The 24408-nt window shown below is 44.8% G+C and overlaps 2 protein-coding genes across 6 annotated transcripts in view; one reads left to right on the top strand and one right to left on the bottom strand.

Annotated features, from left to right (window-relative positions):
- Window positions 1-8467, top strand: part of NOP58 (NOP58 ribonucleoprotein) — a 23482-nt gene extending 15015 nt beyond the window's left edge. Inside the window, exons 13-15 of the mRNA XM_074548270.1 lie at window positions 2106-2239; window positions 7072-7193; window positions 7851-8467. Of these exons, the coding sequence (XP_074404371.1) occupies window positions 2106-2239; window positions 7072-7193; window positions 7851-7907 (313 nt within the window). The 3' untranslated portion in view covers window positions 7908-8467. The remainder of the gene's footprint in view (window positions 1-2105; window positions 2240-7071; window positions 7194-7850) is intronic.
- Window positions 8143-24408, bottom strand: part of LOC113458884 (uncharacterized) — a 24681-nt gene continuing 8415 nt past the window's right edge. For 4 of the 5 annotated variants that reach the window (XR_012581949.1, XR_012581946.1, XR_012581948.1 and 1 more), the window contains one exon: window positions 21271-23449. Coding sequence is in view for 1 of the 5 variants with exons in the window: in XM_074548272.1 (XP_074404373.1) it covers window positions 23410-23449 (40 nt within the window). In the remaining 4 variants the exon portion in view is untranslated. Of the gene's footprint in view, window positions 9830-11859; window positions 11969-21270; window positions 23450-24408 lie in introns of those variants that run through there. The other variant, XR_012581947.1, reaches the window with a different exon arrangement.

Genomic DNA, 24408 nt, shown 5'->3' on the forward strand with positions numbered 1-24408 from the left:
GAAGCTTCATCTCCTTATTTAAGTCATGTATGTAATAAATAACACGTCTTGAGCAATAAATAAGGTGTTTCTGGACACTGTTAGAACAGTTTCTGGTGCCCAAAGTGACACTGTAAATTGCAACTGGGGCAGCTAAACATCTGAGGATTTGAACAAGGTATTATTAGTCTGTGGTGTGACATCTGGGTTTACTGCTTAATTTGGCTGCAGGCTTCTTGCTTAGCTTGCCCTGCTTATTTTGCTGAGCTTTTGGTGTAGAGAGGGCAAGAGCTCAGCAAAACCAGGTTTCAGTGCTCATTCTGTGAGAAAAAATTAGCACTGTTGCACCCATCTGCAGCCCCCAAACAACTTTCTGGAGTCTAGCTGTGACTTCTATTTCCATATGCCAGGCATTTCCAAGTGTAGTGACGGCTGTGATTTCTGGAGCAGCTTTTGCAGACAGTGTCAGTCAGTAAATGAAGCATCAGGGCATGGCAGGAGGCAGGAGCTGAGGGAGGAGGTTGTTAAAGAGACAACATAGATGCTGGGGTTTGACCTCTGGAAATGAGGAATCATGAACTCCTGCCAGGACATGTTCCTGCTGGTGGACATGCTTTGCAAACATGTCTGGGCTTGGGGAGAATCTGAAGATAATTCCTGGCTGTTTGGCATAGTCTGGCTACCTAAAAGGGAAACTAAACTCAGTACTTGTAATTATCTCTAAACTCAGTAATTGTCAAATTGTCCTTGTAGTACAAAAATGGCAGTACTGCCGCATGAGCGTGTTAGAAAGGCTAAAATAGTGTTTTAAGGAGATGGGCAAGAATCTTAGTCTTGTATGGAACTATGGATTTTGTTTGAATTAGCTAAATTTAAGTAATGTATCAGAAGGTAAATGAGAGTTAGTTTTTAGAGATGAGATTCAAATGAAACATTTCTGTATGCTTTCCAAAAAAGATGCAAGTGATGCTATATTTGTCTTATTTATGGTTTTGTGGTTTTGGTTTTGGGTTTTGGTTTGGTTTTATTTTTAATTAGCAGTATTATGACAATGACAAGGAAACCATTGAGCACTCACTTGTGTTTATCTGAAGTAGACTCCACCTTTTGCAAAAGGCTGCATAATCAATTTCTTTAAACCAATATGTGGTGTTAATACCCATAAAAATAATTTCCCATGTTTAGAGGATGAGCTGATGGTACTGTCTGCTGGCATTGCCACGTGCTTGCTAGCCCACTCAGCTTCAGTTGCTTTTATAACCTGTGCAAGGTATCTTCTTCAGAATCCTATTTTAGAAAAGTTCAGATGTCCATTATGTGTCTGGGAATGAAATATTTTAGACTTAGTGTTTTAAAACAACTTCTTTCTTCAGTAGGAATTCTGTTCTGATTAAGAAAAGAACTGCTTCATTGTTATTTGATGATTCAGTTGTCCCTTACAAGTTCCAATTAAAGAGCACTGGACAGCCTGTAGAGGAGTTTGGAACTGAACAAATGAGCATGCAGTGACTGAGAAGAGGCAGTTTCAGACACAGATATTTGAATGTCCCATGAACTCAGTGATACAAGTGCTACAGCAATGAGCTGTAATGTTACCCTGCCTTGTGAGTTTGCCCTCTCAGTTTAATGGTGGAGAGGCAGTGTAGAAAAAGCAGAAGTGAAGCTACTTCTAATGCTTTGTGTGTGTGTATTATTACCCCTAGGGTACAGTTATGGGAAAATATACCAAATACAATGCAATAATACACTAAGTGATGGGGAGCTGTGTGCTTGTGACCATGTGGCTATGCTGGATAGGCTTTCAGCATCAGACAAATCAATGAAATGGGTAATTCAAGTGCTCTGTAGAGCCTTGGCCAGGTATAAACCAGGATGAAACTCTTAGTTAACTGGTGTTTTCAGATCAGACAATTGTACTTGGTGGGGTATCTCTTTCCTAGTCATGATTACTGATAAAGGCACTATGTATTGGTGGGAGGGCCTCCCTACCTGTAGATGCTTTGTCAGCTGAGCAAAATTGATTTTCAAGTATTCTTTGTAGGTCGTGTTGGAAAGTTTATGTTCAACTGCAGGGTCTCCCCTGAAGGTTTACTCTTCTTAATGCATAAACATTTTTCTTATTGCAGTGAAGTGAAGGTGTTTGACCCCTCTGGTGACTCAACAATTCCTGTTGTTTCCAAGAAGCGCAAAATTCAGGAGGTGGATGAACAAGACACAGAGGTTGCAGTGAAAGCCAAGAAGTTCAAAGCAGAGATGAAAGGTTGGTTGCTGTACCTGTGCTGCTGCCAGGTCACTGTTTGCATCCTGCAGTTGGGCTCTAGCAGTTATAGCCAGCCACAGTACCTGGGTATTCTCCTTGAGAATGGCAGTGTATTTAAAAAAGTGACTGACACCAGACTGCAGTCAATTTACAAGCAGTTGTAAATGTGTAAGAACATTTAAAAACAAAACTCTACTCATATTCTTGCAGAATTTCTTGCTCAGCAGGTTTGTATTTAGTATCTTGAAGACAAAAAAGCTGCTCTCTGTAAAACCAGGACTTGCCCTATTTTCTTTCAAGAATACTATTCTATTCTGTGTAGAAGTGTTTTCTGGCATTTCTCAACATATAAAAAGGTCAGAATTTGACTTGAAATGACACTTGGAAATTTCCATCTGAATTTACATAGTACATGAACAATTGTTATTCTCTGGGGAGCTAAAACTGAACTATGTCCACAGTTCTTTCTTTCTCTGATAAGTTACTGTGTGAAGAATGTTTTGCAGTCACAGCTCAGAATCTATCTAGTTTAACATTATGGTTAACATTATCTTCATTTTAAGAAACATTCTGTTCTCACCAGTTTGTAACTTGTGAGGGGAAAAAATGAGGAAAAAGATGACTTAAAGTCGCTTCTTTGAGATCCAGAGCCAGATCTGGCCATGCACTACTCATCTCTTGCCAGCTACCTGTGCCTGCAGCAGGTGAGGCTGTCAGAGCCTTCCATTTCTGCCTTCTCTGCTGCTCTGCTCCAGGGGATCAGTGCAGATATGCTGGTTCAATGCCTCTCCACGCTCAGGTGGTGGGAAGTGTGATCATTCTGTGAAGTCTGTACATGGAGGGAGCAACTTGCAGGAATCTAAACACAGCTGAGAAGTAAAGTTAGACTGGGGGAAAGGAGAATCCTTTGTGCTGTAAAGCTGAGATCTGTGCTCTGCCTTGTTCACTTGTATTTAACATAATGAAAAAAGGACATGAGTACTTTGAAGGCTTGAACTTTGCCCATTTGCTTCTGGAGAATGTGGGTGTTCTCACAGCTACTGCTTTTGAGCCAACTTCCCTTACTATAGCCAGAATTGTTCCCTTGGGCTTCCCTTGCACTGTCAAAGCAAGTGTTGACATCTCACAGGCAGGTGAAATATTAAGTTGCCTTCCAGCCTGCTCTTCTGTAGTTTGAGGAGGATATTTCAGTTCATAGTTCTATTATTCAATGGTTGGTCCTTTTATACTCAAACCTGCTTGTGTTTGCTTCATTTACTTTATTTCCAGATTTGGGGATTGGGTGGAGCTTAGCAGATATCCTTGAGCTGGAAGTAGTGTCCAGAACACTTGTGGACTATTGAAATCTGTGCTGTTTGGCTGCTTGTTTTGCAAATTTCCCCAAACCTGAAGTACAGGTTTCAGATGTATTGCTTTTCTTCCTTAAAAGATGGGTAATTCTATAAATGTATGGTTAATAGCTCCTACTTTCTCCCAGATCTTTCTAAAACTGAGTTTTATTTGACTACCTGGGCATTAGTGCTAACTATGCCAGTTGCTTCAGACTATAGAATAAGTGTTTCCAGAGTGTTTATTTATCTTATGTCACTTCTATGCAGAATTAATCCCTTTAGCCTGTCCTCTTGTACCCTTGAAAATAGCATTGCCTCATGTTTGCAAATTACATTTGAGCACTCAGCATGGGTACACGGATTTCCCTGACACCTGCTAGACAGAGCATAGCCTTGCTGTTTTGCAGCATGATTTCTCTGATTGCAGTGTGCTAGTGGGGGCTTGGTGGTCCTAGGAGGTTGAGGAGTTCAGCAAGTCACATAATACACAGAAGGGTGCAGAGGATGTCCCAGCATTAAGATTTATATTGCGCATCCACTTGAATGTGCATGTGAGCCCTTAATGTCTGCTGTTCTTGGCTCTGTTGTTTTTTGCTGCAGTGCTCTATTCAGCTTTTGCCTGGTCAGAGGTAACACATCCAGACAGTGTGTTGTGAAAGAAGTCTCTGCCTCCTCCTCTCCCATGCTGTTTGTGCAGCTGCATAAAAAATGGGGGCGGTGGGAAAAGTAGTCCCAGAAAAAAAGGCATTCTTCAGCCAGATTTTTTTTGTTGGGCTTGTGTTACAAGAGGAAGGTAAAGGACAGGAAGGAGTGGGAAGCTGCCACTGAAGAGTTTTGGTCAAACCATTGCTTTTAATATCTGTTGTAAAGAGGGACAGTATTTTGCATTATGCCAGCCTGAAGTGTAAATGTTACTGCAAGATGAGATGTGTGGTGTTTTCTCTCTCCCTGTTTGGGGTGCATGAATGGCAGTGCTTTGGGTGGGAGCTGGCAGGGGGTTGGGGTATGTATTCACCTTTTATACCTATCGGGAAACCAGGTGGAAGGATTAGTGCCTGAAACAAGTTACAATCCACTTCAGGAGCTGTTAAAACCTGGTTTTGTGTTGGTGAAGGGTAGTAGGGCAGGTGTTTTTGTGACTGTGGTCTCTGTAGTTGGATGTGGCCAAACAGAATTCATACCACCAGCAGGGCTAGCCAGTGTCCTCAGGGAAGCCTTCAGCTTGGATCTAGCATCAGGATATAGTAGCAGTTAGTGACTTGGGAAGGTATCTCTTGAAAAGAGAAATATCTTCAGTTAATGGAGTGAACCCTGCAAGTCACAAAAGCAACAGCTTGGCAGGATGTTCTTTTCTGATAGACAGTGTGACTTCATTCTGTACGCTCTGTGGAGCATTGTCTGGAGGAGGGAGGGTACACCAGGACATCAGGCTTGTGTGTAAAAGCTTAGACAAAAATGGTGGAAAATGGTGAGTGGAACTACTGCTGGTGATGTCCAGCACTCCCAGGGCCATCAGTCAGACTGATCCTCAGGCTGCTGCTTTCTGTGCTCTGTGCCTGAGTCAGAGCTATTGGTTTCCTTGTCAGCTGCTTTGTATCACAAAGAAACCCCCACTGGCCTTGCCTGACTTGGCAGTATTGCACCTAGAGGGGAAAGACCAGCGCCCCTGGAGCCTTTATCCTCATTCTAGGTACAAATATGTGAGGTCTTGTGATGAGCTTTGCTAGAAGGCAGCAGCTGAAATCTTCAGAGAGGGCTCTGCTGCTTGCTGTGAGAAGTGACAGTGCCTGTGAGCACCCAGTGCATCACTGCACAGCAAATTGTGCCAGGTTCCACTGCCTGCTGTGTCAGAATTGATGATATCAAGGGTAATAACAAGAAATAACCTTGAAAAAATTATCACCCAACATTTTTCTTGGAAATGTATATCTTACCAATCTAGCTGAGTAAAAACATGTAGCATAGCAAAATACAATGTGTATGCTCCTGTTATACAGTGTGGCTTTAATATAGTTTATGCTTATTTTTCAGCTGCTTTTACTTTCCCCATGTCATTCATAGGGAGGTGAGGACACTTATTTTTATACCTGCTTTGAATGCCTTATACTTGCACACTGTTCTCTGTGAATTTTGTGGCACAATCCACTCAAAGTTAATATTTACCAGGTTTTTTATCTACAATCTTTTGCTATTTTGTTTCTGGTATGTTTTTTGATGTCAGAAAACTGCATGTGTTGGCTGCATTCTTCTGTAGACATGTCTAGAAATTACTTACCCTGAAGCCAACTTGTTTTGTCTGAAGCTAATGTTAGAGCCAGAGTTTGAAGTGTTATTTTTGACTCGTATAATCCTTTTTCTGGCTTGAGGAACTAAACTCGTGACAAAGTACAATCAAGACGTTAGGAGGTTATGTGGTTTGGGTCTTTTTTGTAATTGAACTTGTTCTTTTTGTAAGTGGTGAGTGAGTGTTCTTGAAAATGAAATTGGTTCTTTCCTGGGGGACATATGGTGAGAAAATGACGTCTTGAGTCAAACCTCCAGTAGCAGAGATACATACCACAAACACCTCTGGTTTCACCATCAGTTTTGTAGCTACTGAAGGATAGTGGTTGCTGCTTTCAGAACTTAGTCATGAGTACTGTGTGAAACTTGGTATCCAGCACTGACTCAGCTGTGCAAATAAATTTAACTTGGGTATGCTCCAGTAACAGCCTGGCTGCTGCATAGGCTGTCAGCTTGGTAATGATTTTTGCTTGATATCTTTACCTCGAGATTCCTAAGACTGTTGGATGTATTCTAGGAAGTGAGTGGTAAATCACAGTTCCATTAACCTGTGATTAGATAGGGCAGCTGTTGATGAATTGTTCTGAAAAGTAACTCTAAGGCCATTAGTAAATCTTTCCCTGGGTTGACATTCCTCTCAGCTTATATAAATAATATTATAAATAATTCCTGTCGTCCAGGATAGGAAAGTGTTTCTGCATTAAATGCTCGAAGTTGCATTGAGATCATTGTGTTTGCCAATCTAAACAGTAAGGAAAACCAGTCTGCTTCTTCACAAATTTCCAACATCAAGATGGAGAAATCAGTTGTGACCAAGCTACTGCTGGCTAAATGTGTTTCTAAGGGGGGATTTAGAGTCCTTTTGCTGCTCCTGTGTTGCTGGTAAAAATACTTGCCAAACTGTGGACAGTCACTTTTCCCATGGAGTACTTGGAGGTAATTTGGCAAACAAAACATGCAAGTTTGTTTTAAGCTCTGGGAGCAGCATGTAGGAATAGGATGATGTGAATTCACCAGGAGCTGGGAATATTGCTGTCTGACCACTGTCACTGTCTGAAGTAGCTTTATGTTTTGGTTGTAGCAGGGAGTAGTTCTGCAGGTAAGTTAACACAGACAGTAAATAGGAGTCATTGCATCCTCTGCTGTCTCATAGTGTTTCCTTTTGCACTCTCAATAACTGACAACCTGCCTTTCATTTTTGTCCGTTTTGTGCTACAGAAGGGGCAGCTGTAGAAGATGGTGAACCTGTCAAAAAGAAGAAAAAGAAAAAGGATAAGGAAAAGCAAGCTGAAGAAGAGGTGGTAATGAGTGAGGAACTCCCCACCAGCCCCATAACTGAGGTGAGGCAGAATTGCATAGCTACCTGATCATTTTTGAGAATATTCTCTCCAAAACATAGTGTACAGTGAGGGGTGGGGAGAAATTCTTCTATGTGTAATCCATTGCATGCAAATAGTTTTGCTCTAGTAACTTTATTTTGTGATCTCCACCACTGTAATGTCCAAGAAGATTTGCATTGCAAAATAATATCTGGAAAATTTGTGACTGCAATGCCTCCATTCCCCTCCTGTCCTCTGCTCACCCCCAGCTCTTGTCTTCCCCCTCTTTTCATCTTTTCTAGTGGGAAGAGTGTCCCTTGGGGCCAATCCACAGGCATCTGTCTCCACTTTGGGACCTGTAGGGAGCAGAGGCTGTACCTGTTGATTTGGTACCTTCTAGAACAGCAGAGCAGATGGGACCAAACGCAGCTTTTGGCCCAGTTCTGAAGTCCTGTTCTTGAGCCAGGGTTGATTTTTGTGCCCTTGGTGTGTCATTGCAGGGCTGAGCTGTGACAGCGTGGCACAGCCTCCCCGGCCCTGTGAGCAGCTGAGGGAGGACATGGCCTGGGCTGTGCTCTGCTGGGGCGATGCTTGGCCGCTGAGCCCTGTTGCCTAGCTACTCGTGTTGCTTTGCTCTTCCACTATGCTTTGTTCATGGCAACATTTGTTTGTTTGCAGAATACAGAGAAAAAGAAGAAGAAAAAAAAGAAAATGAAAGATGAGGGTGAAGACTGATGTGGAACAGGGGAAAACACTGGCCCTTGGACAGCTGCTTTGGAGTAGCATTTATCTACATCATTTGTTTAGCCTCTTGCTGAAAACTAACTTCCCTGTGTTGCAAGAGGGCAAGGAGATGGGTTTGATAGCTGTCTTCTCCCTGGAACAGGATACCCTGGTGTCTCTGATAATTAGGAGGATTACTGGTTTCTTTTGTTTAAAAGCTCACAATAGGTCCTCTTTTCATAACCAGTCTCCACTGATAAGGAATAAAAACATTTTTATGGAGATTTTATGCCTCTGTCTTTTAACTTGTTTGCTGTTTTCTCTAGCCATTATTGGGACTGTTTCTAAGATATTCTAAGATAAGTTTTAAATGACTCGTCAGTTCTGAAGTTGTGAATTTGTAAATGTTCTGTTGCAGTTTATTCTCTAAAGATTTCAAAGGTTGTAATATCCCTACATTTTCTGTAAAATGGATACAAATATCTGTGCATGATACCAAAGATGCTTTGAACAGTTGAGGTATGTTACCAAGTCTGCACTGTATTCTCTTGATAAAACTTTTTTTAAGCATCTTTCAAATGTTTTAGTTTTGCTGCACTGGGTAACAAAATTCAGATGCGTGTTTTGAACAAATGTGAGGTAGCTTTCAAATTGCTTCATGGTGATTGTAGCAATTTCCCTCACTTGATTTAAAAACAAAACAAAGCAAGAACCAAACAAACCCTTGAAACTAACAAACAAAAATCCAAGAAAAAAGCCCCTAAATCCCAGCCAAGCCAAACCCAAGGCAAAATTACTTCAGCTATCTGATAATGAAGCAGAAAAGACAAGTGTTTTATTAGTAGCAGAAGTCAGCCATTTGCTAATTCTGCTTTCTTGTGGGAATACAGATGCAATGAAGTAGCATCATGTGATCAGGACTCTAAAGCTCTTATGGTGGAAAAGGAAACTTTTTTTTAAACTGTGCTTAGCACTCAATTTATTAATTGCTATGAAGGACTTTTTTTTTTCTCCTGTGCAGTGGTAGAGTACTACCTGAACAAAAATGAGTTTTTTCACCTGAGTAACCTTTGGTAACTGCAGCTAGTGAGTGTAGCTGGTGGCTTTTCTGGAATACCGGAGCTTCTTCCTGAGCAGCTCCTTGGTACTGACCTGCCCAAAGCCTGGAAGAGCAAGTGGATCCCTGAGGAGATGGGTAACAAGTTACTAATGCACTGTTCTACCAGTATCAAGAATATGAACTGCCTTTTTCCCCCCTTAGGAAGGTTGCAGTGAGTTTAACTGCGGTAATTGAGATTGCCTGGGTATACTGAGACCATTCCAGTTTATCTGCTTTTTGCTAGACAAGTAAAATGAATTTAAGCTGAAATGTTTAAATGGGCAGCAAAGGTACTAAAAAGTATTCATAATGAAATAGAAGAGTTGACTACTACTGCCTTTAGGTTTTTTTATTGTAAATGTTTTTTCAAACAGGAGTCCTACCAGACAAAGTTCAATTTCCTCTGAACTATTAATGTAGTTTCTTCTTCAGATGTGTCAGATAAATTATGTATGTGCTGTTCAAGAAACTGTCATGTATAATTTACCCTAATCAGAAAATTTATATGAACATCAGTTGCTAGTAGATCTAATCAGTGGGATTGAAATGGAGAGGTTATTTTTGCATGGCCACTTTTTCCTTCCTTTTGCTTATTCCTCTGATAACAAGGGAATGAGATTCACCTCTTTGCTTACCTAGCACATTTTAGTGGTTTATCATTGCAAGCCAGTGTCCAGTGCAGGCCAGCTTCCATCCCCAAGGCACCCATTGGAGCTCAGTCATGAAGCAGCATGTCTTCCCTCTCCTGCTCCCATGCTGACAGTATTGGTTTTAATATCCAGTTAACTAGAGCTTCTACTTTATTCTCTTTCAAAATGTCTGTGACCCTGAAATACTGGGTGGAGAAGAGGAAGCAAATTTGAAGTTTTTCAGTGCTGGATAGACCACACTCATCTGCCATCACCTCTTTTAAGCAGGTAAAGGAAAATAAGTACTCTGGGTTCTGGTTTGAGCTGTTACAAACTCCTCATCTTCAGAACAATGAGCTGCCTATCCACAAGGGCTACTGCTGAAACACTGGTAAGTGTATTCAGCTCAAGTGCTAAATATGATCAGTGAAAATAAACAGTGGTGATAGACTGCAGTCACTGTAGGCCAGGTCACTGCATTTCAGGTTGCTTATCAGTTCAGGCTGACTACATTGGTTTTCTCACTCATGGTTTTCCACAAACGGGGGTTTGGGCATTTATGTACAGTCTTGCACCTTAAAATAATAATAAAGCCTGTAGTTATAGCTGGGAAATATTGCAGCCTCTTTGCACAATAAGACAAGAGGTGATTCTTACCTGAGAAGTGTGACAGGCCTTTGGTTGGGACCCAAACCTTTTATCTCTTTACAGTAGGTTTGTGTAGCCTCTCCTGTAAGGAGCAATTGTGCATCAAAGACATCTATGTAGAGCCTGAACTCTGGGTCACTAGTGTTTGCAAGGGAGGTGATTCATCCGAAAATGGATATTTTGTCTACTGATTAAGCCAAACCAAAATCCCAAAACTCAAGTTAGAGTAAGGATAGAGGCTTTGAGTATTTTGAATGCAGAAAGAAGAGTTAGCCAGACTGATGATGGCACTTAAAGCAAAACAGCAAGGCCTGTAGAACAGAAGGATGTAAAATGATAATCCTTAGATTACCAATCTAAGGATTGGTAATCCTTAGACCATTTTACCAATAGGGGTTACTCTAAGCCAAAACTAGCAGTGGAAGATGGTTGATGAACTAGAGCTAAGCCTAGAAGAGGGTGAGTGAGGGTGTTTCAAAGGGATGGTTGGCAGTTTGAAAGGGATATAACATGACTTTTGAAAATTATTCTCATGTTGACTGAGCTGGAGAGACAGGCATCCTTCCTTCACAGCCCACAGTAAGTTTCAATTCCTAGCTGACAGTCCCCTGGACTGAGCAGTTACTGGAGAAGGGGTTCCACACAGCCTCCTCTTCTCTGCCAGGGACACAACCACAGGCCCAGCCTTCTGGGAGCTGCCAGGTGCTCATCTAGTGACAGTGCAGCCTTTCTGAGTGTGCTGGTGACAACATCTCGTGTTCCCTTTGAGGGGACCAGTTCTGTGAGGTACATGGGCCTGGCAGCTTCTGGCTGAGGTCCTGGACATTTCCTACCTGGTTTTCCTTGTCATTCACACTGACCCAAAAGGAAAGCCATGCTGGCTGTCAGTTGCAAAGCACCTGGCAAAATGAGTGGTTTGGGTTTTGGTGGGGGCTTTTTTTGGTTTGGTTGGTGTTTTTTGTTTGGGTTGGGGCTTTTTGAGGGGAGTTTTCTGCTTGTTTTTTTCTTTGGAACTGAACAGCTGTGTTGTGCTCTCATCCCTGCTCTGGAGGATGGGCATCAGTTGAGTGCAGGGGCTGCTCCCTGTCTGCTTCTGCTGGGCACCCTCTCACCAGAGACATCATCCAGCTTTTTGAGTTGCTACTTAGCACCATGAAAGCCTTTGTCAGGAAATGAGTGTTTTCTTCAGGCTAAGACTGTAGTCTTTGTTTGTTTGTTGCCTGGGAGTTTGCCTGGTAGCATTCCCTGTGCATGAGGAGTTTATTTTCATGGGAACACTGGGGGGCCCTGCAGCAGCCTCTCACCCCAGTGCCTAGAGGCCATGGATGTGCCCTTCCTTTCAGTCTCCTGCAGGCAATCCTGCTTGCTCTAGCCATCCTGAAATTGTTCCTAGCACCCACAGACACTCCAGAGCCCTTCTGCTATGCAGTGGAGAAGTTCTCCAGAGCTATCCTGGGATTTTGTGTGTCCCTGCAGTGAGAGGTGCCTGGTGTGGAGACACAGCAGTAACTGCTCAGGGGTTACAAAGCCTGCCTGCTGTGGGAGGGACAGAACCAGTGGTGTTTTTCAGGTAAAACCTTCAGCTCACCCATCTCTCTCAAGCTATTTCTTCACATGGAAAATCCCACAAGTCTGCTTCCTGCTGTCTGTGCTGCATCCTGGTGCCTGTGTGGTCCTTCAGCAAGGCTTCACTTTCACTGGAAAAAATAATAATTTTATTATAAACTATAGACAGCTCAGCAGTAGCTTCCTGTTTCTCAGGGAGAAGCACAGCAGCATGTTGTCTTTTGGAGCAGGTTAAAATTTGGACTAGAAATCTTGTCTGAGTTGTCAGGTTCAGCCTCTGTGCCTTTCCAGCCACAGGGTGTGATGTGCAGCCTTCAGCATCAATCAGCCTTGCTCCCACCGAGCTGCTGATGCCCTGACATGGAGGCTGCCTCTTCTGGATAACACGGAGTGCTGTCAAATGCTCCATCCATGCCTGCATTTCCTTATGCTTAATTAGCCCCTGCTGGAAATCCAGGAGCTTCTGCAGGGAGTGCTTGTCCTCCAAGGGTGAGCCCTAGCTCTGAGCTTTCATTTTATTTCCATGTCATTTGCACTTTGTTGCGTTTCTTAAGAAAAAGGTTGTTCCTCTTACAGGAGTGAACATCCCTATGTTCAATAATTCCCAAGATTTTAGCAGTATTAATCTACAATAGATTTTCTGATGTTTAATTTCTCATCTTAGTTACTGTCCAATGGAAACAGCAATTTTGTCTCTACAAACCTCAAGCAAAATACAGTGAGTGGCAGACGGTGATGTTCCTGTGTAAAATTTGTGAGGTACCCTGGACAGAAGGGATGGGGCAGGACAGAAATGCTGGGATGAGGAAGTAGAAAAGCTGGGCTGACTGAGCAAGCCAGGAAGGGGTTCCAAATGTAAGGGGAATGAATTAGAAGAACTCTTGTTTGGATCACAGCCCATTGGACTTGCCACCTTTAATCTCTGATCTTCATATTCCACTCTTAAAAACAGAGATAATGCCTCTCAAATCCCAGAAGTGTACAGGGCTCTCATTATCACATTATTTATGAGGCACTAGAAGAGCTCTCAATAGGATGTGATGTAGAAGTGTTGGGAAGAAGAGGAAGGAAACCTGTCTGACAGCACAATGGCTGCGAGCGGGGTTGTCTAAGTCCATGATGAAATCTCTCTTGATAAAGCTCCAGCCAGTCCCAGGGCAGCCACACTGAGCTCCCCCTTCTTGAAAAGGATCTAAAGCTGGCTGTGTCAAAACCCAAACATTTCCTTTTGCAGGGTGGCAATAAGGTTGCTTTTGTAGCAATGTAGAAGCACATTTTAAAATGACTTTTTTAGAACTGGTGTGGCACTGGTTGGGTGAGGAGCAGCACCAAAACATGAGCTCAGTCTTTGGTGCTGCTCTCTGCTGCAGGATCAGCAAGGTCACACAAAATGGAAGTTACCATGGATGGGAGGCAGGCTCCTGTTTAGACAGCTGTGAATGTAACACCATAACACTGCAGATAGAGATAAATGCAATATAATTGCCAGTTGCTCAATCAGTGTATTGCAGCATGCTGAAGCAACCATGGGCAGTGCTGTGGCAGGGGAAGCTGCTTGCTCCCAATGGCCAGCCTGCCTGTGCCTACCTGGAACAGCAGGACAAGTTAAAACCTTCCCCTTAGTGCAATTCTCCATGGCTTTGCTTGGCTCACAGCAGGGAGGTGTGGGCAAGGAGGTGCCAAGGTGGGTGAGGAATGCCAAGAGAGAGCTCCTGTGCCCAGGCCCAGGTGTGCCACCTGCAGTACATGAAAGGAGGGGGTATTTGAACCTTGGCACCAGCGTCAGGTGCTTTCCTGCGAGACCCCTGTGCTGCCCCTTGTGCTCCTCAGATCAGCTGAGGCTTCTCAAGCAGGACTGACATGGGCCCAGACCCACTCCTGGTCTCCTCAGGAGGCAGTTTCAGCGCAGGCAGCTCTTGTTCCTGCCTGACAGCCCATCCATGCAAATAGCGGTACCCATCCATTAGAACCCCAGGGGGCTGAGTACTTCTAGAGTGCAGTGGTGAAATAAAACAACCAAAGATGCGGAAATAATTTCCAGCATGTTCTGGATGTGTGAAGCTGTCACAGGTATCCACAGTGTAAAAATAGAAATTTAAATCTTAGGATCTGTACTGTGGCATCCTTTAAAAATGTCATCAAAAACAAATCAAAAGAAGGCAGCTTTGTCTAGACGTTTGTTTCCTAACACCAAATGCCAGGAGTTATTGCGCCTGTACCTTTCTGGAGACTTTCTGGCTGGGGAATGTTCTCTTTGCAGAGGAAATCCTTTTAACTTTCAGCAGTTCAAGACTCTAATTGGGTGAAATAATAGCTTGGCACTCCCCCAAGCAATATGATTTTTATCTTTTTTTGTTGTCTGCAAAAGCCTGACTTGTCCAATCCTATGAGTCACGGAGGGAATGTGGATGTCAGACTGCCCTTGCATGCAGGGATGGGCTTCTGCTGAGACTGGCATGGGGTCCTTGGTCAGTGACCAGTGGGGAGCTGAAACATCCTCTACAGAACTGCCCCCTCTGGCCTCACCTGGGCTCAGGATGTGGTGTTGATGATGTGCATGTTTTTAGGCATTTTCGTTCCCATTGAGTTATTCAGAGGGGTTTTTTGTTGGCTACTGCTCTGGTTTCTCCAGGTGACTCATAATAATTATGGATTCATGCTTTTTCTTTGCCAAACACTAACTATTCATTAGTTGCAGCTAACATGTTTAGATGTTTTCAGCTGAGACTTAGAATTTTGATGGTTTATTTAGCCCAGAAATAAGCCTGATAGAATAAACACAGGAGCTTTGAACCTCTCAGGCTTTTGTTTCTGTAGGGTGGATTAAACAAACTGAGGTACTTAGCACAAGTCTCTTTTCCTTGTTCTGGAAAAAGAAATGACCTTGAGCCTCAGGGCACAAAGCAGCAGCTGTGGCTTTCACTGTAAGTACCCTGCCATTCCCTGGGGTCCCTGGGGTGTGCAACTGCCCACGGTGCTCTGGCACAGCTGTGGACCCTCTGGCCCAGTCCTGTTGCTCCTGTGCTCCAGGTCCAGTGTGTGCCAGGAACCACAGCTCAGCCACTTGTGAGGAAAAGGTGCTGGTTTAACTTGGAGATGCATCAAGCCAAAAAGTGCAGCAGGAAGCTGTGTGGATTATCTTGGGTCTTATCTTGGGTCTTGTCTCAGGTCTTGTCTGACTCCCAGAGTTTATCAGCAGTCAGTTGAATTCCAACAGGACTGAGCCGGTCCCAAGCCCACAGCTCCTTCCTGTGCTCTCAGCAGGGCTCCTGTGGGGCTGCAGGTGCTGGGTTTAGCCTCCAGACTGCAGAGGACCAAAACCACATGTTGTGCAGTGCTGTTTCCCATCTCAACAGGTAAAACTCAGCTGCCCCTGGCCTCCCTGCCCTCACACCATCCTCACTGTCCAGCTGGAGACTCCATCCTCCTGTTGTTGTGCATTGGAGCAATGGAGAAAGGGCCATAAACCAGGAAACTATGCTGTATAAAATACCTGTGGGACAGGTGAATGCAAATGGGCTAAACTGGAACTAGGATTTCCCCTTGAATCCTTGCCTTGCTTGAAGCAAGACGCTCAAGCAGTAAAACCTTCATCTGTAAGGAAGTGGTGCCCTCCGTGGACCCTCTGTGAAGGTCCTTGTTCTCTTTGTACATCCACAGGACAGACTGAATGCAGGGCCTCACCCATGGATGCAGTAGGAGGCTAAATCTGGAAGAACAACCAGGCATCCCAAACAAGCAAACGTGAGAGAGAGCCTGAGAGCTGTGCTTGGTTTGTGAGCAGCAGGGGCTGCTGGGCTGGCTCTGCTCTTCCTGCTGTACCTCACCTGTCACCTCTCCTGTGGGAGCAGCCTTTGATCACCCTCCACACTGTGCCAGCAAATGCTTCTCACTGCTGCTCACTTACCAGGTGAGCAGCCCCACGACTCGTTTCCTAGGTAGGTCTTGTCCCTGTGAGCGCAGCAGCCCCGGCTGCAGGTGGCCTCACAGCCAGTGTCCCAGCTGCTTGTTAAGGACAGTTTGCAGGCAACATGGGGTGTGGGTGGACTGCACCACCTCCTGCCAAGGTCCCTGGCACCCTGCCCCAGCACTGGCTGCCCTGGGAGGTGCAGAACACACAAGTGAGGGGGGTTCTTAATGCAGGACATGACTTGTGCTGTGCAAGTTTGTCTCAGCCTTTACTGTGCCCTTTGCTTTGTCTCCTGCCGGTGCTGCTTCCCTTGAGGCATTTTTTCCCTTCTCCTTTTGCCATCTTTACAGCTTGTTTTCCTTCCTGCATCTGCAAGGCTGTCTCCAACAAAGCCCTGGCAGACAATCTTATCTCGAAGCACAACCAGTCCTGCTCCTTTCACTGGGGTACGTGCCTGCTCAAACACTTGGCTGGAGCACAGCCCCACACGCAGCCCTGCCTGGGCACTGCCAGCCCTGGTCCCTGGCAGGGGCATGGCAGGGCAGGAGAGGGGCACTGCAGGGGCTGGGCTGTACACAGGCACCCAGTGAGGCTGGCTCTGCATGTGCCCCTTCTGAAGTGGAATGCCATTAATGAAATGGGTAGGAAAAATGACTGAGTCTATTTTTTCCCCTTGGCTTATTCACTTGATTTGAAAGGGTTTACCCCCACCCCAAGTTTGCAGGTTTAATATTTTGGTGATCAAAATAGCATCTGTGGGAAAGTGCCTCAGATTTACTTTGGGAGAGAAGGCAGGGGAAGGCAGAATTGAGAACTGTCAGTGCTTATGCCTTGCAGCAGATATTCCTGATAACTTGTGCACCTGAAACTATGAAAGAAGTGCAGATACAAATAGCAACAAAATTAATTAAAGAAAAGGAGCTCTTCCTTTTGCCTGACCACACCTTGCAAACCAGGAAATACTTCCTCTCATGTGGAAACAGGAATACTGTGCTGTCCTGGCCAGGGTAGTCTGCAAGTCTCAGGTAATTTGCTTTGTTTATGTTGTTGGGGCAGGATGGTGAAGTCAGTGGAGCTACAAGTGAAAGCCTTCATTCTCCAAAGGTTTGTAAAAGCTTATTTTTTTCTTGAAAAATCAGTAGAAAACTGAGTTGGGTGCAGCATTTCACCTGGATCCAACTCTTACTGTGGCCTTAGGGTGGACCTTTCTGTTTGCTTTGACAGGCACTGGTAAATGGCCTCAGTCTTACAGGCGAACACTCAAGACACTTGGTCTGGAGTGAGGGTCAGGGCCCTTGTTCAGGAACCAGGCATCTGTTCTATCAGACTGGTCACCTTTTGTTTCCAGAGTCCAGCTGATGTGCATCATTTTGCCAATAAAGGAGGCTGAGAAGACCATTTTTATCAAATGCTCTGCCTAAAGCACAAAGCAGGACTTGTAAATATTCCTTTGTACTAAATATCTTCCGATATGCGAGGCTGAGATTTGTTTTTTCTTTGTTGCTGCCTGTAGCCCTTTCTGACTGGCATTTCCTGGAGACTCCTGCAGCTTCCAGCAACAGGCAGAGAGAGCAGGCACATCTGCTGATCCTGGTGGAAGTTTGCACAAGGCTTGACTGCATGCCAGAGGTGGTGGATGATCCTCCAACGCCCCGTGGTGTTGCCCTGAGTCACAATGCAGGTACTGTGGGCACCGGAGCCTGTGACAATGTAACAGCACAGTCCAAGTGTGCAATCTGGAGGTACAATCTAGGCTATCATCTAAAAGTAACTCCAGGCAGTAAGAAACAGGACTTGTTATGTCCCACACCATACCATCAACTAAAAAAAAAAGACTGTGTTTTCTCAGGTAGCAGCCTGAGGGATTTGGCTGACTCCTGGTATACACATTTGTAGGACCAGTTTATTTTCCTTTCTTTTAGCAGAATGTGTAGAAACTTGGGTTGATAATAGCTGAAATGCTGATTTATTCACATGAGTCTCCAAGCTGTCAGAAATACCAGCTAGCATGAGAGTTGAATAAATCACTGGAGCTCACAGCTCTGACAGTTGAACAACTGCTGTTTGCTCAGGTCAAAGCTGCAAAAAAGAGCTTCAAGTGCATTTTTCACCTAAAAAATAATCTGAATGTAGAATAACAGAATCTGTGCCTTCTCTGATTTCTCAATCAAATTTGCTCAACACACAACTTAAACATCTGGGCTTCCTTTGGCTGTCAGCTGTTGATTGCTATCCCCTCATGATGCTATGACCTTCAGAAATTGCTGCAATGAACTGTTTTGCCAACCCATAGTCAAGTTTCATGCCTGCAAAAGATTCAGCTCTTTCTTCTCTATTTTTAATTCACATCTTTTGTTTCTGGTCCCTGTGCTGTCAGCTCAATGGCAGAAACCACAGGAAATGCTGCCCTGTGAGGGCAAGTCCCTCAAAACAGCAAGTCCTGCCTTCATCTCCCCCTAATTAATGAATTCAGATGGAGAGAGACAGGAGCCCACAGTGACCCTCGTGGGAGCCTGTATCAGCCACTCCTGCTCTCTGCTAGGGAAAGGTTTGGGCCAATTTCATACAAGTTTTTGGTTAGACTGTCCTGCCAAGCACAAAAATGAGTGTCCGTACTCTGGAAGGTAGTGCTCTGGTGCTGGATCTGACACAGCTCTGCTGTTGCATCATACAGACACATCATCAATGCCTTTCAGCTGGACTCTGTGAATCATCACAAGATGATGCCTACAGGAAAGAGAAGCCAGCTTGGTGATGTCTTCTTCTGGCAGCTACTTCTCTCAGATGGACCACAAAGTCTCTGTGCTCTCTCACGTGCCATTTCTACAGGGAAGACAGTTTTGCTTGTCTTTCAAACACCACAGTTAAAAGTGGTTTTATGCTTTATGCAAAGGTGGATTTTTCCCATGAACATGCTTATGAAAGCAAAGAATCCACCATTCATCCTGGGAGCAACCCAGTTATCCTAAACCACTCTCCTGATGTGAGGGGGGCAACCACGAGGCAAGCCCTGCTGTGCCACAGGGCCACATGTGCCACTGTCCCCATGAAGGCACCCAAGGGAAAGGGTGCAGAGACTCAAGGCTGTTTCTGTGTGGATGGGACATGCTTCCCATGCCCCTGTGGGCTGGAGGAGACTGTCTGGCTCTGCACCTACCCACTGCACAGACTGCCCATCTTTGGTCTTTTTCCATTTACATGGGGATTAGTCATGCCAGGCCTTCGATGTTGCAATGTTGATGGTGTAATCCTGCCATGTCTGTGGTAACTCGGTGTCTTCTTGAACAAGATGGCAAAGTTTAATGTCTGATGTGAAAAGCAAAAATATCTATAAAGGTGAGTATTAAAGTCCTTCTGGATGAATTAATATGTCATAAAAAATGGGGATAGAAATGGTGCAGAGGGGATTTTCTTTTTTGATCTGTCATTGCAGACCACTTTCAACTCTGAATTTCTTGATAAACATTTAATATTCATTGCACAATTCCATTTTGACATGAAATCTTCAGGGATGCATAGTTCAAATACAGCAAAAAATGCATTTCTAAAAGAAAGTTAAACTCTTCCTGGTCCATGTACTTATTTTAGTCTTTCCGGATTTTTGCAATCTCTTCACACCAGTTGAGATGCTGCAGAGACTCTGGTTTGCTTTGGCTGGTGATCCACAGAACTGGGATGTCTCAATGGCAGTGAAGCACTGAAGTCCCAGGGGATGAGATGTTGGAGGGAGCCTGTGGGGACTGTGGTCCTTGCAATTTGTGACAAACATCACAGGCAATGAGCTGCCACTGCTGGGGACAGCCCTAACCCCCATCGTAGTCACCCAATGAGGAAAGAACGTGAGGAGAGGGTGTCTGGCTCTAAGCAAACTGCAAGGGCTCCTGCACACCTGTGCCTCAGCCCATCCCTCCAAGCAAGGTGTAATTCCCCTTCTGAGGTGCCTCAGTTTGGCCTCTTTAGATTCATGCATCAAAAGTACAGCTCAAACTAAACATCACCTTTACTCAAAGCTGCACAGGCTACGAAAAATACAGAATGCTTACTGTGGTTTGTTTTGTGTGGATCACATCCTGCTCTCAGTGAGTTTCTGTTAAACATATCAAACACTGTTTGGGGGATTTCCCTTCAGCCTTCACAGCATCCTTCTTTTCTCGCCCTCTGGGGTCATCCTGCTGCTGTTGCGCTATGGGAGCAAAGAGTTTTGACCGAGTATTTATGAAACTGCCTGCACCCTAACAAACCTCCCTGAGCTTTGTCAGAGCCTGGACTGATGCTCGGAGCAGGGGAGAACCTGAGGGCTGTGCATGAGCACCAGGGCAGCCCAAGGCCTGCTGGGAGGAAGGCGAGAGTCCTGCCAAGCTGGGAGATGCTTTTGAAGGCTGCAGCTTCATCTGATATGATTTCATAAAGCTAACATTTAAGGGTCAGATAATGAGATATCCTGCCTTAGACATTGCATACACAAGCCCAGCCCACTGCTGAGACAAAAGTGGCTTTAAGCCCCATCTATCCATCTATCTGATCCATCCTTTTGCCAGCTGGCATGAAAGGTTCTTTATCTAAAACTATTTCCAGCTATTTCTTCTCTCAGAATCTCCAAAGTGTTTGCATTATTTGAAAGAACTATTTCCAGGATTTTTGGCTGCACAGCATTCAAGCTTCAGATTTTACAACAAGTATTTGAGCACATTCCCTTGCTTTTGTGAGGGCTTTTACAGCAGGTCATCTGTCATGGGAAGGGTGTGTCTCCTGCTCCAAATATTCACTTTCTCATGTTATTTTTGATACCTCCTTAGCAATTGCAGGTTGGCAGCATATTACTCCTGGTAAGCCAAGTCCAAAAAATGAGTAGGGAAGTTTCATGTGTGTGATGATCTCCAACTGGAATGGGGAGAGGTTCTGGGAGGTGAGAGGTATTTCACTGTGGCTGCATCTCCTTGGGGCTTATTGGGCTCTGGGATTTGCAGATGCCCTGTTTGAAACTACACAGAGTCCTCCAGGTGTGAAGCTCAGAGCTGCTGCTGAGCTCAGTAATGCCCAGGGAATGGGATAGGGAGAATCCTTTTGCTGTTCTTTTGAGCCTGCCACTGAGGCATTGGTATTTTTTTCCCAGATAAGCTATTTTTAAAAGACATTTTTATTGCTGTTCAGCACATGGTGGGCAGTGATGATTGCTACATTTCCTTATGGCAGTACCCAGGCTTCTGTATGTTCAGTTTTTCAGGAGTAGCTTTGATAGGTCCAAGTGGGAGGAACTGTGATGAGGATTGTACCTGACTTGTTTCAGGGAGCTTGAATAACATGTACTTGTCTTCATAACAAACAGCCACAGTTCCCACTTCCCTGGGTAGCAGCCACATAAGGGAGCAAATCCTGATGACTGGCCTGTCCCTCACGGTGATGCTGGATGGTGCCATGAAGCAGAGGACTTCAGCTACCTGCTGGAGAAGTGTTTAATGCCAGTCAGAGTATTGCCTGCTATGTATGTCCAGCCAGCATAAAAAAGAAATCTTTGTTTTGTTATGCCTTTTTTTTTCTTTTTTTTTCAGAGGGGGCGGGGGGGGCTGTTTGTTTGGTTTGGGTTTTTTTCTAATGTAGCAATTTGTGGCCAAATCACAGGGTTCTCGAGGGAGTACTCTTGGATGAAAAAATTACTTCAGGATTTGGCCTAACATAACTTTAAGATAAAAACTTTCATGTAATCACTAATTCACAGTCGCAGTTGCTTTGGCTTCTCTCATTATCATTCCTAAGTTATTCTTTTCATGCTAGGAGTTGGATTTTCCTGGCACTGCATCTGTTTTCAGCAATGTATACACCACAATTGCTGACAACTAGGAGTTGGATCCCATGTTCCTCGACCCTGGCTGTAGCTTGTTTTTCCTGGCAGCACTTTAAAGTCTCCCATCTTCACTTGTCTCCTGATGACCAGTGGCGGTCCTTCAGCTGTGTCAGAAGTGCCTGATGTTATCCTGTTGTTCTCGCACTCCTCCAGACCCGTTTCTCGGCTGCACAGCCCTCTCCTGTTCCTAGATAGAGCCTTATCAGGGCCAGCCATGGCAATGCTCCCATCCCCTTCCAGCCCTCCCCTGTGGCCACTGGAAGGTCCGTTAGCTCTGTGCATTTTAGAGCAGCAGAAATGCTGCTCTGCTCCTTCTCTGGTTTTCCAGCCCTCTTTGCTTTTCTGTAGAAATGTCCCCCTGCCTCTATTCAATCTAGGCTCTGTAGGAGATCACCTCTGCACCCTTCAGTTGCAGAGAGCCAGAAGGAGAGCTGTGTGCTGATGTCTCTACTTGCCTCTCATCTCCACTGGGCTATTTTTGCTCAAGCCTGGTGCTGGTTGCGCCGTATCCAGCTTACTCATAAGATGCCGCTGTTCCTCTTAGCAGTATTTTGAATGAGTACAGCTGTTCTGTGCTTGAATTCCTCCTCCCCTGGCTTACCAGGAGTATGACTTTTTAAGGGATGTGTGCTGTTTGGTAACAAGCAGGTGCCCTTGCTCAGCTAGGAGGCTGGGTATTTCTCTGGGCTCACTCTGTAGTTTGATGTGGGCACGGTGTACTTGACAGATTAACAGTGTGTTCATTCCTCCTCCACTGCTTGTCTGGGTTTGTTTATTGCTGTTATTCCTGTTATATTCAGTTTCATTTGTTAATTTTGGCTTCGTTTTCCAGGCCTCTCTCCTTTACTTACTTTCGCTCAGGTTAAAGGAATCCTTCTTTGTGCTTTCTTAGTATTTTGAGGGAAAACTGATGAGTGTTTTGTGCTTTTCAATCGTGCCTCACCAGACAGGGCAGGCAGGAGCTTGCACAAACTTGTTCCTTCCCTGTCCTCATTCAGATGTCAACTGACTTTGATCTTCCTATACCTCCCAGCATGTGTTGAAGCTTTACTAGGCACTCAGGGTTTCCATTACCTCCACACCACAGCTGACATGATGTAGCAGTTTTCATCCATCCCTCTTTTTGCTGTCATCCACTGGCCGCCGCCAGGAAAGCGCCACCCCAGGCTGGGAAATGACTGGGAATGGCTCCCTCCTGGAGGCCAGCTCCCACCGGCAGCAGCACTGGTGGTTCGGCACGTAGGCCTCCCTCAGCCAGGAGGGGAGCAGTGTCCCAGCCTGGCTGCATTTCATGGAAAGCCATTTTTCAGCTGATTTCCTTTCCTGCCTGCCAGTGCCCCACTGGTTTCCATGGTATTCGTGGTTGTGTAGGGGTGGCAATTTCAGTATCCTGGCAGCCTTCCAGGCTGCCTCTCCATAAAACCCTGTATGGTTTCAAACGTGTATGTATATATATAAGGTTTTTTTCTTATTTTTCCTTCATCCCACAGAGCTGCTGTGTGCTTTTAAGCAGTTAATCTATTCCATCCTTCGCTTATCTCACAGGCACAGTGTGAGGTTGTGCCCGTTCTTGCTGGCAAGTTGCTTTGAGGTTCCTCTGATGAAAGGTTTGCTGTAAAGGCAAAAAGTGATCTGAGCCATTTTATCGCTCTCACTTCCAAGGGCTCATACAGAACATCCTACTGAAAGAATAACATGGTCCCAATGACCACAAGCTGATTCTTGGAGCTGAACTTAAATGGGCTGGCATTGCCATCACTTCCATCCTATCACATTAGGGCTCCTTCCACGTCTTCATGCACTTCTGAGAGCTGCTGTGGTCACTGTTGGTGGGTGTGAGCTCCCAGCCCGGCCACACATCTGCAACAGCAGTGCAGAAAAACATCAGAAAACATTTTTTGTTACAGAGGAGATTCTGTCAATCCTGTTTTGTTTAAAAAACAAAACCAAAACAATCCAGGGCTTTGCCCTAAGCAATATTTGGAGTGAGCTGAGCACACATCTGGTCTCAGCTTCACGCAGGCTTTCATAATGGTCTCTAGCCATAATAGTCTCATTTTTTGGAAGCGAGTCATTGCTGCTCTTCGGGTTGAATGAACTCTGATCAGGCGTGGACCTCAATGCGTCAGGGTGAAAAAACACCTCATGTCTGGGGTGTGGGAGGCTGGAGGGGCTGGAGAGAGGGCTGCTGTGCTTGGATACGCACAGAATGGCTTCTGTTACACATAACTTGAGAAGAGTGATTAAATGGAGACCTCCTTGGCTAAAGATGGCAGGGCTGTGATTTGTGATTTTGGCTGTTGTGGGCTCCATTTCACCCGATAGGATACATCTGGCAAAACGGGGGAGTACCAGATTGAAGGCCCTCTTTGTTGAGATGGATTTGATGGCCCTGAGTTGAAGGAAGATGGTTCTTGGTCTGCTAAAGGGAAAGGAGCTGTAAACTGCAACATATATTAACTATTTCTATCTGTAGAAACCACAGGAAGAGATAATCCAGTAGTAACAGCTGCCCCTGGAATTATTTGTGCACATGTTTGGCTCCAAAGCTTTTTACCCAGCTGGCTGGAGGTCACAGTGAGTACAGATAACTATTTGCCAAATGCTAAGGAGAAGACAGGACAAGGTCAGAAGCTCTTCTGGTAGCAAGGCAGAGTATGTTTAGCAAATGGTGCTATCTCCTGAATTGGGGTGAGAGATTTCATCAACAAAATACACAGGGGAGCTCTGAATATTAGTGGAGAGCAGGAAGAATATGCTTTACAGCTTTTGGTTAAGCCAAGAGAAACTTGAGACTTGCTGTTTCCTTCTGAGTCGAG

The sequence above is a fragment of the Zonotrichia albicollis genome, chromosome 10, assembly GCF_047830755.1.
Source record: "Zonotrichia albicollis isolate bZonAlb1 chromosome 10, bZonAlb1.hap1, whole genome shotgun sequence".
NCBI classification, from domain to species: domain Eukaryota; kingdom Metazoa; phylum Chordata; class Aves; order Passeriformes; family Passerellidae; genus Zonotrichia; species Zonotrichia albicollis.